Raw genomic sequence first — 19,455 nt, forward strand, 5'->3', positions numbered from 1 at the left:
TTCCCAGCTTTGCTGATGAGATATGGAACAAGGGCATCGCCAAGAATGTTTGCTTTGCACTCTTTTAAAGGGGCTAGTCAGAGCCCAAACTTACCACACTCATCATCTTGAAGGAAGCAACCAGCCCCACCCAGCCCTGCCCCCACTCGTCCCCACAGGTCCTTTGGTCATTAACCACACACACCAAACAGCACTCACGCAACACACGCACAACTAGAAGAACCAGTTAGGGAAGAGGTGTGTAAGTGCACAGACACTGAGAAATTTCTCTCAACAGAATCCTAAGCTTCCTGACCATACCCTGGCTAGGGCCCTGGGTCTGAGGCTTCCCTGTCAAAACCTCTCCCAGTTCCAACCAGCTGTTTCTCCTGCTGCTCAGCCTCTTCCCCTCCTTCACGCAGTGGACAGAGGGCCAGGATAAAGCCACCTCCCCCCCAACACACAGCCCATCAGGTAGGGAGCTCTAAGGGGCCAGCTGTTACCCACCCTCCAGACCTGGACATCTTTCTCCAACTGCCCCGGCACCGTTCCTCCTGGGCTGCAGCCTCAATGCGCTTAGGGACCCTCTGTGCCTCACTCTTCTCCAGCCTGGGGACAACTGAGAGAAGAAGACAGAGAGAGCAGAAGCTCAAAAAGCTTTGCTGTCGGGCTGACTGGCCCTGTCCCCAGCTCTCATCCCGCTCAAGTTCCTGGAAACTCTCCCTCAGCCCCAACTAGCTGATGGGAGTGGGAATCTCTGCAGGAATGCAGTCCAGGCTCCCTGGTCAGGCGCCGAGGCCACTCCACATAACTCCCTAACAAGCTGCTTCCTTGGGTGCATTTTTAAGTGTCAGGCTCAGAATGCAAACGATTGTAAGGCTTTGTGGAATAGCAGCATCTTCCAGGGGCAGATGTCAACTTGGACAGGCGAGAATTAACAGCCTCAGGAAGCAGCAAGGCAGTAACTTTATTTTTGAACCCCTCTATTGCAAATTAGCAGGATAAACCTCAGCCTGTCTTGGAATATCCCACCCCAGGTCCCCAGGCGTCATGCCTGATGTGGGCAGGAGGCCAACAAATTCCCCGAGGCCCCTCGTTCAAGTCCACCGCTCACAGAGAAGACATGTTAGTTTCTGGGCCAACTGACCCTCAACCTCTAACAGACCAGAAACTCCAATCCAGTCAGCTGGTCCCCAAGACAGAGATTTAACACGGGTGCTCCCTGCCCCCCCCCCAGCCCCATTATCACACACCCGAAACACAGCTTTGTCTGTCCCTGTGTGAGCGAGGCTGGAGAAGAGTTGCTTAATCCACACAGAACCAGAAACGACCGTAACCGCACAGAGCACAGGCTGGGCCAAGAACAGAAGAGAAGGCTCCTGGGAGTCCACGGCACCTGTCAACCCCAGGCAAAAGTGAAACTGACATTCAGAGTTCAGCAACGAGGGCCCCTGTGAAGCCTCTGGGGGGTCCAAATTCTTGGGCCTGTCTCCAGGGAAGGAGAAAGGGATAGATCAACCTGAATCTAAGAGAAAGAGATATTCTCTCTTATATTTCCCTCTAGCCTCCCTGGTCTAGAAATTCAGCCAGTGCCGTTGTGGGGGACACAAAGGAGGAAGCCGTGTCCAGGGCACTGAGCTAATTCCAGATGCTGAACACGACACAAGGCTGAAGCAAAACCCAGGTGCCTGGGTCACTCCCCTGCCCTCCTTAAAACACCCTCCCGACTCCTCCTCCCCTACTCTCTGCACAATGCTCCGAATCCAGAAGCTAGGTGAGCAGTGAAGAAACACGCCCCCACCGCGGCCTCATCCCATCCCAGCCCTTACCCCTAGCTCTAGCTCATCCGTTCAGGAAGCAGCCACGCCGCTCCGCTATTTCCTTCCCTCCTCGAGCAGCATCCCAAAGTGGCAGAAAGACCCCTCTGCTGAGTCCAAGACTGAGGCCCAGACGCCCTTGCTTCCCTGTCTCCTGTTCTCTCTAACCCGACCGAAGAAGGCCCAAAGAACAGCTCTGTTGCCCAGGACAGTGCCCCTCAAATTCTCATCTCCCCCCACCCCACCAGACATGGTCCCCAAACAAGCCCAAACACAGCCTGGATGGTGGAACTCTGGACAGGGAGAAATGGCTGAAGCATCTCTTTCTCTTATTTCCATCCAGTTGGTGCAAAAACATCCATCTCCCCACCCGAAATGCCTGGACAGCCCAGACAGGCTGCGAAGCCTTCTCAGAGAAGAGGAGCACGGCGTGGGCAGAGCCCGCCGTGCTGGGGGAGGAGGGGCTAAGAACCTCCTCTGCCCACGGCCGCAGCCGCACTGGGGGCTCCCGAGGGCCCCGGCAGAAAGAACACATTCCGATTTCTTCTCAGCTAGCGGACACAGGAATGTACCCTGCAGCAGCAGTGGTGAGGAAGACGGGGTTGTGCCTCTGATCCCCACAGCTCTTGACCTCAACTCTGGGGACCATGTGTACAAAGCTTTTTCCCAGTGTCAAGGGAAAAGGCCTCCCTCCCTAAACCCTTTTGCTATTCTAGGGATCCCACTCCCACAGTCTTCCGTCATGACCTGATTTTGGAAGGCTATATACTACGCACTCTGTTCCTGGGGAAGCAGCGCCCATGTGGATCCGAGCTGGCCCAGCAGGTTGTAAGGAGAAAGTAATGAAACTGATGGCTCAGATCAAATGAGGGAATAGATGACCTCTCTTCCGAAGATTCCCCAGTCTTAGGAGAATCTGGAGGGTTCTCCACCAGGGCCACTTCTCTCTCTGATGCGTTAACTAAGACTATGGTCTCCAACCTCAAGGGCTAACACAGAGATGAGACCGAGCCAGAGATGGGAGAGGAGGGTCAAGTGCACAAGCACACTGCTTCTCTCGAGTGGTCTACACTCACACATAGCACATTACTTGAACAAAACTGAAGCACCCACTGAAGAGAATGAGGCCAGAATTAAAATGAAAGCCCAAAATAAACCCACCCCAACCCAGTCTGTTGGTTTTTTGTTGACCCTGGAACACAGGTTTGCCAACACCAAGTCTTCCCAGTTGTTAAAGGACAATTCTCCATGGTACCTTACATTTCTGACTTTTGAGCAAGAACGAACCATCCAGAGACTACCATTTCAAAGATGTATAGCAAACAACCTCAGAAGACAGAGAGAGGTCTCCCCGGAGGGTAGAGGCAGATATGTTTCCTAACCAGAATAAAGATAAGGTCTCTTTGTGGGGCAAAGGTTGAGCACGTTTGCTAGCCACCCCCTGAAAAGACTGGGGTTCCTTAAGCTTCGAGTTCCTCAGCTTGCACACAGACCCGCTGTGTGTATAGCCTCTGCTTGGACCTCCTCTACACTCCTTCATGGGACCCGGGAGCAAGGGGAACCCACATGAACACGGAGTTCATGCCTCCTGCTGTGCCGTGAGCAATAAAGTCCTTTGTCTCCGATCCAAGAGTCTGGGGTCTTCTGTCAGCCTCTGCAAAACTGGGGAGGGCTAAACTTGTTTGCAAGCAGAGTAAAATCTCAGATGCTTTCTTTCTTTCTTTTTTTTTTTTTTTTTAAAGATTTTATTTATTTATTCGACAGAGAGAGACAGCCAGTGAGAGAGGGAACACAAGCAGGGGGAGTGGGAGAGGAAGAAGCAGGCTCATAGCGGAAGAGCCTGATGTGGGACTCGATCCCGTAACGCCGGGATCACGCCCTGAGCCGAAGGTAGACGATTAACCCGCTGTGCCACCCAGGCGCCCCTCTCAGATGCTTTCTTGACATCACTTTAAGGGAAAGTAGGAGACAGATATTAAGGACGAGGCAATATGCTAGGTACTTTGATCAACATTTTATCTCACTGAATCCTAATACTTATCCCTTAAAGTATTATTACTATTATTATTATTAACATCATAACGTCATCATCATCCCTTTGTAAGAGAAGACAGAGGTCTCAGAAAAGTGATTTGCCTAAGGACATATAGCTAAGGAAGGACATATAACTAAGGAAGTCTTCTGAAAAAAAAAAAAAAAAAAAGGATGATGTGGTTTTCCCCTTTTTGTGGTCCCAGAAGCCCTTTGGGTTTCAGTTCACTCAAGGTCAGGCTTTAATTTCTCAGCTGCTCAGCCTTTGCTAAGCTACTTCCTCTGGTGCCCATCTTCTTGAGAAGTTCCAGAAGCTGGGCCAAGTCTGCCCACGGTGAATGCAGTGGAACCGGGGAATGTGCCTCCTGTTAACAGCCTGCTCTGCGGCACCCAGCGACGAGCCAGCCCACCAGCTCTGCCCCAGCTTACCCACAATATCTTCATAGGCATTCTCTTCTAAAGTGCTTTTGGATCCAAACTTGGGTTGGCTCTCAGTACCATTCTCAGTGGGAGAAGAGGGGTACAGGGACTGGAGACTGGATGCATCCTCAAACTCAAAGGATTTTCTGTGGATAACAAGAGCATGAGTCATTCCAGCAATACTAGATTCCAACTGCCTTGTTGGGGGAATGGCCATGGGCAACAGCAAAGACCAGAGGTCCTCCTCACCAATCAGCTACCAAGCAACACATCAAGATGGATCAAAACTTACCACTCAAATGAGGAGAAAACGGTTTGAGAGGCCCCAGACTGGGAGCCTGTAAATAACACCAGTAGCAACCCCCCAGCTCATCAGGGTGCTCTGTGTCAGATGCCGTCTCAAATGCCTTGCCTGTGAACTTCGTTCATCTGCATAACGCTGCTACGAGCTCTTGTGCCATGTTATGAATGAGGAGGCGGAGGCTCAGGGAGAGGAGGTGACAAGAGGTAGGACTCGCCCGGGCTGTCTGGCTCCAGGGTCTATGCTTTTGACCTGGGCCTCCAAGTCCTGGAGCATATCATCCTTGAGAAGTATCTGCCAGTACCACAAGAATGGAGTACCTGTCCTGCCTCTGGAGTCTCCATCACACCTGCATCCTAGCAAGGGTTCCCAATCCGAACAGGTGGTAAGGTCTCAACAGTGGATGGTGGTGCCTAGGGCTGTCTGGGGGTCAGGCAAGCAGTTGGTGGTAGGTGGGTTGTTGGAAGAGGAGAGGCTGAGCCCTCCAAACAAATCATACTGCTTCTGAGGTGGAACAAGGAGGGCAATTTGTAGTCAGAAGCTACTTCCAAGACCCAGCTTTCCTTTAGCGAGTCACCTGCTCCTTTCCACACTGCAAACGGCCATCCCCTCTACTGCAGAATTTCAAAACCACGGCTTGTTAGCTTCTCAGACAGCCTGAGCCCACAGTACTCTGTCCTCCTCTCCTCCATTATCTAAGACTTGACCCCAGTTGCATCCTCTCTCTCTCCAAGGGAGGTCCCAGCAAACTCCTGGGGAAGGGGAGAAAGGAAAGGCACTGACTGAGGACCTCCTCCCACCCATCAACACCTCCCCTTCTTTTGGGTACCATGAGACATCTCAGCCTTTCTCTTTTGTTTAATGAAAAACTCTTGAGAGTCTTGGGGTGCAAGTCAAGGACTAAAGGTGTCCTAAAAGCCACATTCTGTTCTCAGCCTGCCTGGCTACTCTGGAGCACCTGACACAGCCGAACACTCTATCCTGGTACTTTCCTTCCTTCGCCTCTATGACATAGTCAACAGCCTCTTTGGCAATGACTTTTCAGGCTCTTGTGAGGAGGGGGTTCACCTTTTTTGCCTGCCTTTTAAATGCCAGGGTCTCTCAGAGTTCTGTCTTTAGGATTCTCTTTCTCACTCTGTACTTTCTGGGGGCCAAATACTATATCTGGGGGTCAGTACTATATCTAGGTGAACCCCTCGCAAGAGCCTGAAAAGTCACTTGGCTATATCTACCATTCCTACCATGATAGCTCCCAAATCTGTTTCTGACCCAGACTTCTCACCCACTTCAACATCCACTGGTTGAGCGCAGTGGTTCCCGAACACGGGCCCACAGAAACTGGTGGTCTGAGACCAACCTCTCACGGATATACACGGACAGTGGGGTCAGCATCTTTTGCAGGTAGTTCTCAAGTCAGCAAATAAGACACAAATCATGTTCAGCCAAATTACCCGTGAAAATCCCTCAGGAAGGCACCACGTTGAAGACCAATACACTATCTTGGGTTAAGACTAATATAGTCAGTTTCTCCATAGATTTTTTTAACAGACATCTTTTTCTTTGGTTGAATACCCAAAGAAATATTTGGCTTGCATTTTTTTTAAATAGAAAGATGTACTAAATAAAAGAATCATACGTGACAGCATAGAAACAAACTCGCCTGCTCCTCAAGGGAATATGCTCACTATGTTGAACAGGCAAATAAACAGTCGACTTTCCGAACGGCCTTTTCTCCCCCAAGAGCACAGTTTTTAAATCTGCGGAGTTACCTCTTACGTGAAGCGACCCTGCCACATATGGTATGTGTATCATGTATAAATGTATACATAATACTTCAGGCTGATGTACTCTCTCGCATCCCCCTTTTCCACCTAGCTAACTGCAAATTTTTTGCTCTTCTAAATTTAGCTCAGCAACTCCCTCTAGAAGGAGGCTTTGCTCACTCCCCAGCCTAATTTAGCTATTTCTTCCTTGGGGTCTCTATAGCACCCTGCACTGACAGGGATCACGGCACATAGAACAGCATCTAGGATTTATTTGTGCACCCGTCACATCAAGAATGGAAGAACGGAAGAATCATATCTTATTTGACCCTGTGTCCCCTTAACCAGTACAAGGTTTGGTGCATGGCAGGCTCTAGATGGGTGTTTACAGAAATGGACAAATAAGAACAAAGCAAACACTCTCGTAGGGCTGTTAAAGACTTAAGAGCCAGTAAGCAGGCTGGGGTGAGCCAAAACACAGGATTACCCTTAGCCAAGGGGTCTTCCGGCCCATGGATCTGAAACTTTCTGATGTCTTCCTCTCGTGGCTAAACAGTTACCTGTATGAGATGGGATATGTTGGATGCAGCCTGAAGTATGGGGTCCAATGGAAGAATCCAGAGAAGTGAAACAAACCTGAATGCCATCTGACATTGGTTTAGAAGAGAAAGGTGGTGAGGGAGAGGGAGATTAGGCCTTCCCAAGGAGGCAGGCTCCCAGCCTACCCCAATTCAGAAAATAAGACACCTGTCAACTTTTCAAACCCCAGCAGCTCCAACTCCCAGTCACTATTAGACAGCTCAGGTAGTCCAGGGTCAGGAATGCTGAGACTGACCAGGAAACCAGTGAGAATGTCAGGACAGGTCATTCTTGAACATGGCCAAGAAGCCAATAAAATGTTCTTCGACTCCTTTTTCCTTTTTCCATCAGTCTCCCCTTTTAGGATCCAAGGATCCCCTCTCCCTGTAGGCCCAGGGTCCCTAAATGGCCAGGAAGTCCTCAGGAAAGAGAAAATCACCTTAAATATGTCAATACTACCGTGTTAGGACAACAGCGGTATTCAGATGATGCTTCCCTCAAAGAAATAAGTTTCTAGTACTGGCATTTCAGGTGGTCATGAGGCTAAGATCCTACTATGAGTCCTCAAGGGACTGCCCATTTTATCTAAAAGGAAGGTGGCCCTACCCCTCCCACAGGGATGAAGGAAGTTCCAACAGGCCTCAAGACACAGTATAACTCTCCCCCAAAGGCCAAATCTAGCCCACACCTTCAGTAGGCAGCATTTGGAAGAACCATTTTCACCCTCCCACTCACATTTACGCATCCTTATCCCAGCAAGAGCAGAACTCATGTTACCACCTAACAATGACTCACTGCTTTGGGACCTAGGAATCACTACTGACTGCACCCACAATTACTGTCTGCTTTTGCATCTTCCTTTGAAAGGAAAGTCACTGTGCCCGGCTGTTAAGACACTGGAGGAGCATTCATTACCTGCTCTGGGACTTGCGGTGACCACGCACGTCCTTCTTGGGTCTCCGGGTGACTGGTGGGGCTGGGGTGGAGGGCAGGGGGGGTGGAGCAGCAGGTGTGGGCGAAGGAGGTAGACCATTGCTTGGCTTACTCTTGGGGTTCTTGTCAGCCTCATACTCAAAGGTGCGCTTGGGTTTGGGGACAGGGTTCACAGCGGGATCAGGGGAGCTCTTTGATGGCAGCAGCTGAGAGCTCGGGCTATTTCCAGGGGTCCCTGGCTTAGTGGAGCCACTGCCATCCTTCTCTAGGGGTGGGCCTGCCTCCCCCCCAACTCCAGCCACTCCTCCTGCCCGGCTGCCAGTGCTCACACTCGTGCTCCCTGTTGGTTCCTCCAAGGTACCCAAGGTCCCAGTCTTCCTTCTCCCTCGGTCTACACTGTAGCAGCTGCTGGGGAGCTGGGGGAGTCCCCGGCCCGGCTGCTCCTTCAGGGCCTGTTCAATTTTCTGGATCCGACTCAGCACTGCTGAGCTCTCTCTCCTGCTGCCATGCCCCCTGAGGAAGGCGCTGGGCTCACTCCGGCCTGCCCGTCTCTCCGGCCGATAGAAAGGGTCCCGGACAGGGAGCGCCTCCCCCTCCTCCTCGGTCTCAGGGTAGGAGCACTCTGAGAAGGTCCTGCTCATCCTCCGGAGGCCCTTGAAATCGAAGGCTTTTTCTGAGCTGCAGGGGGATGGCGCCACACTGGGACAGCCCTCACTGAGCGCCCACTCACCCCCAGAGCCCTCCCGCTTCTCCCCGCACATGCTCATCCTGGGCGAAGCCTCTCGGCGCCCCTCCCATGCTGAAATCTTCTCCCGGATGCCCAGGCTGTGGGCACGGGTGCCGGTACGGTTCAGAAAGAGGCTCCGTGAGCCACCTGTTGGCCCCAGGGATGGGGTGCTCTGGGCAAGGGGGAGGCAAGCAGCTACTCCCTCTACATCCTGGGCTGCCCCTTGGACGTTCTCCTTCTGGTCCTCTCTCTTGCACGCTGAAGGGCTTCTGTCCAAATAGCTGAAGTTGGTGGCCTTGAGGGGACAGATGGGTGGTGCAGTGTCCGGGGAGGGAGCTTGAGGATTTGGGGGTGAAAGATCACGGGGGTGCCAGTCCTTGAGGAGCAGCCGGGAGCTGGAGCGGCTTGGGTACCTGCAGGCTGACGTTTCACTATCACTGAGCGGGTAGATGGGACTCCTCGGTGGGGAGAGAAGTGGAGGTGGAGAGACTGACTGAGACCTAAAAGCAACAAAAACAAAAACAAAAAAAGCAAAAGAAGAGAAAATGGCAATGAGTGGTCTGACAACCAGAGGCGTGGTGTTTCAGTTTTGGAGCGCTCAGTATCTCTTTCCTGCAGGACACCCAAGCTCGAAGTACTCTAGTCACGTAATACACCTTTCAAGGCTGTCCTCAAGGAAAGGAACAGCTGCGTATCCACAGCAGGCCAAACTCAATGGGTCTCTCTGCCCAGTTCAATCTCAGAAGCCTTGAGCACTGTCTGGAACAGAGGCCAGCTCTGTGTCAGGTGAGAGGATCCCAAGAAGCTGCAACTACCAACTAGAGGACAGTAAGGCCAGGCGTGTGCTGCAAAATGTTTAGCGATCGGCCCTCTGAAAGAGAAAGCACGGATCTGTAACATTTGCCAGTCTCTGTGGTATAAATGTTCCCACTGCGGCTGATTTCAAGCTACCAACATGGCCTTGCTGAATGCAGCACTGGGAAGGAATGCTGCTGATCGGTTCTCAGGAAAGCATTTCCTGCACGCTACTTCCTGAAGTACCCCAAATATACACCCAAGCCCTTCGATCTGTCTCCTTAACAAACCCCTGTCTCCCCTGAGACTCCTGTTACTGGCACAGCATACTGCACCTCGGCTTGGGTTCTGACCAGCGTTCAGATCCCTGAAGGTCTCAAAGCATCAGCAGGGTCCCTCAAGAAACAGTCCTCTCTGCCCCATCCGCAAGGGTGCCTGTGGGGAGGGGAGGCCAGCTCCTCAGGCAGCTTCCAGCCTCCAGCGGCGGCACCCCTTCAGACAAGCACCAGCCACTTCTCAGTACTAAATCCACATGCAGGCCTTAGCCAATAGGGGGAAGAGTCCTAAACAACTGGTTTTACACATATTATTCACTCATTTAGTCTTCACTAAAACTCTACATAATTATTATTATTATTATCTCCACTTTACAAATGAAAACCACGGAAGCACAGAAAAGCTAAATATCTCATCCAAGGTCCCTCAGCTGGTGAGGGGGGAAGCCAGGACAGGACCTTACCGAATACAACGCTGCCCCTCTCAAGAGGAAGCAGTAGCCTCTGCCATCTTTGTGAACTGCCTAGGCTCCCGGATATAACCCAGCAGAAACCCTCAGAGCACTGTGCACAGCTCTGTCTCAAATGTAGCATTTATAAGTATCAGGGACCTCTTCCCCCTTGAGACCTCTACACCTCTTCCCTACCAGTCCATGATTTCCATGATTTCTTCCAGGTGGAAGGACACGTCCTCAGTATGTGGAAGGTGCTTAGTGAATGAAGGACAAATAAAGAAAGGAAAAGGTAAAGGTGAGCTTAGTGACAAGAACCATGAGCAGACTTCCCTTTCAGTACACTTTTCTAGTTGTCTGCTAGGGTAATCACTGTCAACTCCCGGCGCTCTCCTCGAACAGTTTTAGTTCAAAGACAGCAGGGTCTTGCCAATGCCACATGCTCCGAAGGCCTACCTGACCCTCATGCCATGGCCCTTAAAGCTGGGCAGGAGCCTCACAGGCTCCAGAGGGCCATGCCATCCACAGGAAGGCAGCCAGCTGCCCTCGAGCCAGCCTGCTGTCACTGCTTGCTCACACACAGAAAACTGGAGCTTGGGTGAGTCAGGGATTGGCCGACAATTCCCTGTTGGGTCATAGCCTCTGGCTGCCCCCGATCAACAGGAAACCTCAACATGCTTAAGTTGTTTTTAAAAGGGCAAGTCAAACAAGAGCCATCCCACGTGTACATGGGCACAGATGAGAGAAATGCAGTGCCCAGCCAAGCCAATGACCAAAGAGACTCTGCTCAGCAAGGACGTGTGAAAAGAATAAGCCTCAGCACTCCCTAGGGTAGGCAGTAGCAGGGCAATGCGCCAAGCTTGAGCCTGGGGAGATCCCAACCTACTCACAATCGAGGGAGGCCTTAAGTCCTTCATTTATTTCACAGAACCATGGATGCCAAAGGTCATCATCAGTCCAGCCCTGTAAGCCAGCAGTGTCTGGATGCCACAAAGGACTCTATGTTTCCGTTAGTCTCATTTGGAGGTGGGAGAAGATGCCTTTAATAGAAAACAACCTGAACTTGTGTTTATTCATTCAACAAATATTTAGTGAGCACCTACTATGTACCAGGATGTGCTCTATGCGCTATACACAAGAATAAATATAAGAGACAAAAATCCATGTCCTCATGAAACTTAAGTTCTAGTGGGAGAGGACAGGTACCTAATGAGACTCAGAATCTCTTCGGAATCTTCCCATATGTGCCTCATCTCTCCACACATTTTGATACACGCTCCCCTAGGGATGAGTCTCCCCAACCCCCAAGGTGAGAATTCACCAGGCCACGAAGCCACTATACTTCTGGGGGCAGGGGTTAGGTGTGTATGGCATGGCTCCCACAGGTGGGAAAGAACTAAGGTAAGGCTCTCTGGTCCGTCCACCTCCAGCATGCTTCTAGAACAGGTGACTCCCTCACTTCCTTTAGTACCCCAGCATGGAAATGTCTCCACAAGGGAAGAACTTCTCTCAAAGCCTAAATGCCTGACCTGCTTTAACTATGGTTTAGTTTCTCTCCTCTCAGGACGGATCCAATGGAGAAGAGGCTGGCCCTTCCCTTTCAAGCTGCTGGTCTTTTTTATCATTGCCAAGTTCCGGGCAGAGCCGCGGGTGCTTCTGCTGCCACCTCCCCACACAGGCCAGGCCCAGTGCGTTCTAGCAGCTCGGGATGGACGGAGGGGTCTGCCCAAGCTGACCTGCGGCCTGGTCATCCCCAGGTTCATCCCAGAGGAGGCAGCATTCATTCACTCCAAGGTCCTAGGGATAAATTCGTAAATAACACAGATAAGGCCTTGCCCTCACAGGATTCTCACTTGACAGAAAAACTCACCACTATCTCTCCATGTTTCTGATTCTACCTTTTTAGGAATGTGACTATAAGCAAAGCCACTCACTCTGTCTGAGCTTCCAGTCTCAATTCCTCAAACTTGTTCTGACTACATCACAGGGTTGTCATAATGGGCAAATGAGACTATGGATGTGAACTGATATCATATACTGTAACTCACTACGACTGTTAGTTATCATGGGTATTAAGTTATCATTACCACTAAGTCTCCAGGTTATGCCAGGCCAGTTGTTCTCATGAGAGGGTAAAAATGCCTTAGGGTTCACGTTTCAGAGTAGCCACTAACAAGTTACATGACCTTGAGCAAAGAACTTTATCTCTTTAAACCTTAGTATCCTGATCTGTAAAATGGAGGTTAAGAGAACACACTTCTCAGGGGGTTATTGTAAGGAATAGAGACAACATACATCAAGTGCTGAACTCAGTGGCTAACACATAGTACTCAGCCTTAGCTTGATAATTACTAATATTAACAAGGGGCTCACTATTCAGAATAATCACTTGGCAAACTTTTTCAAAGAGCTTACCTTTGTCCTTGGAGTCTAAACATCTGGAGTAGAAGAGGAAGGGAGTAAATTTAATATGGCCATAAATCCTTTGCAGCTCATGATGTCAGAAAGTGGGTTCTATTTTTCTGCCCTTTAAATCTAGGTTGACCTTGTGATTTGCTTTGACCAACAGAATGGAGTAGAAATTAAGCTAAGTCCCAAACTTGAGGCCTTAAGAGGCCTTGCAGAGTCCCTCTTCACATACCTAGAATGCTACCCTGAGACTGTCATGTTAGGAAGCCAGTCTAGTCTTTTAGAGGATGAGAGGCCATGTGGAACGCAACAGAGGCCCCCACAGCCAACAGCCAGCCCCAAAGTGAGCTGACACATGAGTGAGGTCACCTTGGACCCAAATGAACTTGGCTACATGAGAGACTCCAGGGGAAACCAGTAGACAGACTGCCCAGTAAATACACAGAAATGTGAGAAGTAATCAACTGTTTTAATAGTAAAATGATGCAGGTGGGAAAGGTCAGCTTCATATATAATTGGCCTGTCCTATCCCAGTGCAGAAGAACTGCCCAGAACCTTCCATCCCCATGCCTCTTTCTCCCCCACTTCCCCACAGAGCAGCTTCCATGGTCTTGATGTTTGGATCTCACTCTCTCTACTAGGAGCTCTGGCATGAGAATCTCCTGTGAGCACTCCCTGCAAATGGAGCTAGTTCTGTAATTCCAATAATAGAACCAGCCTCCATCAGTCTTTGCCCCAAGTGGAAGGAGGGCTCAGGACAACCTGTTAACCCAGAAAACAAGGAGACTTAAGGGGGAACACGATGGGGACTGGCAATGAGGATGCATGGTTCTTTGTGGCAGTGTTCCCACAGCAGAGGGCATCTCCTGGGCATGGATGGGAGGGGGGTGCTCACTCACTCATAGGCACCAGTCCCCTCTAGCTATTTTCCAGTTCCTCAAATGCAGGCTGGCAGTGAAAGTAAGATAATTCTCCCCCTGTTGGACAATGGGAAACTGTAGCCACATGAATGGTGGTGCCTGGATCCAAATATATACCCGGTGCTATTTTAGGCATCAGGGATCAGCACAGACTAAAATTAGACAAAGTCTCTCTATAGGTTATAGTCTTGTAGAGGGAGGCAGTGTGGCTTTATTTGTGCAGAGTGAACAGACAATAACCAAACCAACACTGAGAGATGGGTATGGAGCTAATGAAGAAGAATAAAAAAGGGTAAAGGGAGAGAGAGATTCAAAGTGAGGGAGGTCAGGGAAGGCCCATCTGCCGGGGACAATGTGAATATAGCCTGAAGGAAGGAAATAGTGTGTTTATCCAGAGGAGAAATGTTGCAGGCAAAAGGAGCAGTAGGGCAAAGGCTTGAGGCAACTACATACTTAACTGTATTCTAGGGGCAGCAAAAAGCCCAGTATGGATAGAGTGGAGTGAGAAGAGCAGAGGGCTGGAGATTAGTCAGAGAGGCACCAGAAGACCCAAGGACCAATAATAAGACTTGGGTTTTTACTCTGAGAGAGAAAGGAAGCTCTTGAAGGGGTATGAGCAGAAAAATGAAATGCTCTGACTTCATATCAGAGAACGAAGGGCAGGGATGCAAGCATGGCAGCAAGGAGATCACCTAAAGGTGTGATAATCCAGGCCAGAGAGTATTATGGCTTGGCCTGTGCCAATAGGATTTGCTGATGAATTGGATAAAAGAGACAAAGAGAGTCAAGGATGATGACAAGGTTTTTTGCCTGAGCACCTGGTAGAATGGAGTTAGGGTTATAAACCTCTACCTAGGAGTCATCAGCAGTATCTAGATATTATTTAAAATTATATGACTAAGTGGCTAGTATCAAAAAGACAAGAAATAACAAACATTGGCAGGCATATGGAGAAAAGGGAACCCATGTGCACATTTGGTGGGAATGTAAATTGGTGCAACTACTATGGGAAACAGTATGGAGGTTCCTCAAAAGATTAAAAATAGAAATATCATCTAATGTAGTAATTCTACTACTGGGTATTTGCCCAATGAAAATGAAAGCAATAATTCAAAAAGAAATATGCACTCCAATGTTTATTGCAGCATTATTCATAGTTTGCAGCCAAACTATGGAAGCAACCTAAGTGTTCATCAATAGATGAACGGACAATGAAGATGTGAGACAGACACACACGCGTGCATACACACATATTTACATACCATGGAATGTTACTTGGCCATAAAAAAAGAATGACATCTTGCCATTTGCGATGACATGGATGAACTAGAGAGCATTATGCTAAGTGAAATAAGACAGAGAAAGACAAATATCATATGACTACACTTATATGTGGAATCTAAAAACCAAAATAAACAAACAAACAAACAAAACACAAACAGACCTTAAACACAGGGAACAAACTGATGGTTGCCAAAAGGGAGAAAGGTAGGGGGATGGGAAAAACAGGTGAAGGGGTTTAAGAGGTACAAACTTCCAGCTATAAAATTAATAAGTCACAGAGATGAAAAGTACAGCATAGGGACTGTGGTCAATAATACTGTAATAACATCATAGGGTTACAAGACACAGTGGTGAGCACTGCATAATGTACAGAATTGTCAAATCACTGTGTTGTACACCTGAAATTGACATAACATTGTTTGTCAACTATATTTCAATAATAAAAGACAGAAAACTATATGCCTATATGAGCTCATCTAGGGAGTCGGTAGCTACAGAAGCCCAAGGCCTGAACTGGAGCCTGAATGAGAAGTGGAGACAAAGAGTTCAGGCATCCCTTTCAAAGGGTTTTCCTAAAAGGGGGAACAAGAAAATGAGGTGGTAGGTGGAGGAGAATGTGGTGTAATAGAAGCAAGTTATCTTGAGCTAGGAGATAAGACCCAGCATGCTTGAATGATGACTGAAATGATCCAGTAGAGAGGACGAGAGAGGGCAAATGCACCAGCAATGTCCTTAAGCAGGCAGTAAAGGGGATGGGGACCCCATGCCCATCTAGAACGGTTGGCCTTAGACAGGAGAACCCCTTTTGCTTCACTCCCACCCACCTGGGCTGAATGACTTTTCCCATGGTCTCATCCCTACGCTGCTCTATGTTTCCACCATTGGCTTTTACTACCTCATGCTTTCCAACACATTTCACTGAGTAGAGAAAAGGTCCAGATTTGTTCTTGGTTTCCTACTCTTTCAAGCATCTGTATTAGCTCCTTCCCCAAACACAATGATGTGCTTAATGACTTGAGTCCTATTAATTCAATAACCTTCACATCTCTCAGATCTGCCCCCTTCCTCATCCTCCCCACTGCTACTGCTACTTCCTCAGTTCAGATCTGATCTTTCACCAGGACTCTTAAAACAATCTCTTAATTTCTCTTTCTGCCTTTAATCTTAACCCAGTTCTAGTCAGTCCTCTCATCTTCTGACATCTTTCTAAAACACAAAACTCTCCATGCTTGAAACTCCCCATTATCCACAGAAGGGAGTACAAATTCACTGGCTTGGATGACAAGGCCCCTTGTGATCCGGTCCCTATTTTTACTTTGTCATCTGTCTTTTCCTACATACAATCCCCAAACCACCCACATCAAAGTCCTTGCTTTTCATGCCTCTAGGCCTTCATACACTGTTTGCTTTACCTAGAATTCTATCTCTGTAGCTCTGCTCTGGAATCTCTTTTGACCCTACTCCCTTCTTCCAGGTGGAGATGGCCAAGTTTTGATGCCTCCACTGCACCTGGAAAAATGTCTGTTACGGTACCTGTAACATGTTATTGGACTACACTGTTTCCTCACTTGTCTCCCTTACTAGACGATGAGTGGACCTTGTCGAAGGTGGTGATGGTGTCTTATTAATCTTGATATCCCCTACTCTTTTCACTGCATCTAGAATTTGGTAGGAAATAATATTTATATTGAATGACTAAATGAATTAATAAAAAATAGTTAAAACCTCGGTATCTTTATGCCTGCCCAGGATATTGTTCACAGACTCCCCTGCTCCCCCTCTTTGCCACACATGATCTGAAGAACAACACAAAGCACTTAGTGCAGACCAGCATGGCTGTCAGTCCCCAAAGTCCTCTCCCATATGGCAAAAATCATATACCACACCAAGCATCTAGAAACCTGGGTTCCCTCTGGTCCTGGTTCCCTCACTCACTGGATATGCTCATGGAAAAGTCATCTAAATTCTTTGAATCTTTATCCATGAAACAGGAAAAACCCTTGCTCTGAGTATCCTTACATACTAGCTGTGTGGCTAAAATGATGTACCTTTAAAAAGTGCTTGAACACCATAAATAGCTCCAGGAAGGTAAAAGAAGTACAAAAGTAAATACAACACAGCTAAAAGACACCTACGACTGTGCTCTGATCATTTGCTCTTTATTCTAAAATCCCAGGCTTGCCCCTGGGGAGGCAGACACTGTGAAACTGGGCACACATGCCACCACCTTGTCAGCAGGCAGCCAGATCTGCTGCTCAGCACAGGCGTGGATGCCAACACTGCAGCATGTGACTGGCCAAAACCAACATTTACAGGACAGGGAGTAAGATAAACAGATAAAAGGAGAAAGAGAGGAGAAAGGCGGGGGAGAATGCAAAGGACATTTAAACGAAACAGAGGAGCATAAACACTCACAAATATGTAAGACAACTGAGTAGGAAAAAGAGTATGAACTAAGGGCATGGAAAGAGAAATTTAAAGAAAAAGCAACATGTGCAGTATGTGTATACATAGTCAGAAAGTGAGGGTTAAAATGCAAAATATGTGCCCTTCCCTCTGGTATTATTTCATAAGAATACAACCCAACCCTTTGCTTAGTGATCTGAGCCATTCTCCAGGAACACAGCAGTAAGCATTCATGCCAAGGAATGCCCCATATATTGCCAAGTGCACCCAAGAACTCTCTGGGAGGGAAGGCTATCCTTAGTCCCTGATGACAAGAGGTTTCTGAACTCAGCATGTGCTGGTGACAGGACTTCCCTGTGTGTCGGTATCAGGAAGAGGACCAAGTTGGGGCCAGTGGGGGAAGATTCCTGTGGGTCCAGGAAATAGCCCCGGAGGTAACAAGATGGGCTGTGGATGCCATGAAGCGAGCCTATCTACAGAGTAAGGTTACATGGAGCCCAGGTTCCAATATGCTTAGTCTCTACTAAACAGTTATCTAGCTGTTTAGAAACTGCCTGGGAGTTGGCCATTCACCATTCTAGGGCTGTTCAATGAAGGTGGGCCCTTGTTGATTCATTGGGCATCAGCATCCTCCCACCACACAGTGACTGCCTCAACTCTGGAGATGACGTTCTCACTATATTCCCTCAAGGCCATACTCTGAGGCACCCAAGAAGAAGAAAAGACAGGAAGGCTCCCTGATTCCCATTAGCAAGTCCAGACTTTTGCTCCCCAGGCCAGAGCAGGGGCTCAGCTCAATAACTCCCACTGACATCCCACTCTGGGACAGTCCTGATAAAAAAACCAAAGGACGAGGTGACACAGCTTGGCCTTCCTGTTCCCAAAGCAACCTCATCTCAAATGGTTGGAGGCCCTCAACAGGGTCCAGGATAGCCTCATCCTCCAAGTGGGCATACATATGGGCCACCATCTATAGAGACTCTTGAGGTCAACCATAGCTTGTCAGAGTAAGAAGAATGGTAGCTAAGGTCAGAGCAGAAACTGAGTCACCTTTTCACTTCCAAAAGTACATCCAAGAATCTACCAAAGCCATACCTGTCTACCTTCCAGCTGATTTCTAGGGAAGCACAAAGAGGATCAGTGAGCTCTTCTCTGGGTGAGAACCCCAAGTCCTCTAAGTAGTAGATGCAATGAACACAGAGTATTTACAAGACGGAAGTCCTCCCTGAGGCAGGTAAAAAATGATGCCTTACAGGAATACCCTCAAAGCCCTAGTCCAGTAAAAATGGGACTGCTCTACAAAGCAGAACCAGGTACTGTGCAAAGCCAACAGGGAGAGAAATGTAGTTCCAGGAAACCATACTAAAGATACTTATAATGGTTTTAAAACATGGTCCCCCAATTCTTTGACATGTCTCCTATAAAAAGCACCCCTTCCCTTGAATCTGGACTCTGCGACTGCTTGACTAATAGAACACAACTGAAATGAATCTGTGCCAATTTCCAGGCCCAAGCCTCAAGAAACCAGCAGCTTGAGGAAGCCAGGCCATGTAGAGAGGGTACATATAGGTGGTCTAACAGTTCCAGCTGAGGTTCCAGAAATAGCCAACATCAACCTCCAGACATGAGGCAACACACCTCCGGCTGACACCAGCCCCTAGCCAATGAGTCACCCTATGCCTTGAAGTCTTTCCAGCCAAGGTGCCAGACATCATGGAGCAGGGACCAGCCATCCCTGCAGTGTTCTCTGAATTCCTAAGCTACAGAGTCTGTGAGCATAATAAAATGGCTGTTTTACACCATAAATTCTGGGGTAGTTATGTAGCAGTCGATAAGTGGAACAGATTTTGGTACCTAGAAATTTAGTGCTGTTGAAACAAAATCCTAAATCACTGACTTGGGAACTGAGTGACAGGCTGTCAGGAGGGGATACGGGAAAGTAAGGAAAATGTTAATAGAAGCTAGAGGGAAGGGGACCCTCGTAAATGTTGAAAAGTTTGGTAATTCTGTCCCCAGTGGCAAGAAGGAAAATAGGAAATCTACCTAATTCGATGATCCAGCTTAAGGTATCTCCAAGCAGAGCGCTGCAGGTGCCATCCAACGTCTAGCTGCTTACAGTACAAGCCGGAAGAGAGGAGACAGAAAAGGGACTGTTTCGTTTTTCAAACAACACGGAAAGGAAACAGAAAGGAGAAAGGGCTTTCTGGGTTACAAAATTACACTTGTTTCTGTCTCTCTGGACAGGAAAAAGTTTTCAAATTAAGAAATGGCTTCCAGATTGTAGTGGCAGTTTCAGTGTGTGTGTGTGTGCACGCACGTGTGTGTGCGTGTGGGTGCTGAAACGAATCATACTGTACACTTTAA

At 48.5% G+C, this 19,455-nt stretch overlaps 1 protein-coding gene across 2 annotated transcripts in view; it reads right to left on the reverse strand.

Moving 5' to 3' along the window:
* Positions 1–19,455, reverse strand: part of DENND2B (DENN domain containing 2B) — a 99,407-nt gene that overhangs the window by 25,849 nt on the left and 54,103 nt on the right. For both annotated transcript variants that reach the window (XM_040630754.1, XM_008683803.2), the window contains exons 3-4: positions 7,806–9,050; positions 4,257–4,393 (exon numbers count right to left, since the gene is read on the reverse strand). In XM_040630754.1, the coding sequence (XP_040486688.1) occupies positions 4,257–4,393; positions 7,806–9,050 (1,382 nt within the window). The remainder of the gene's footprint in view (positions 1–4,256; positions 4,394–7,805; positions 9,051–19,455) is intronic.

Source organism: Ursus maritimus, unplaced genomic scaffold (assembly GCF_017311325.1).
Source record: "Ursus maritimus isolate PB19 unplaced genomic scaffold, ASM1731132v1 scaffold_16, whole genome shotgun sequence".
Taxonomy (NCBI): Eukaryota; Metazoa; Chordata; class Mammalia; order Carnivora; family Ursidae; genus Ursus; species Ursus maritimus.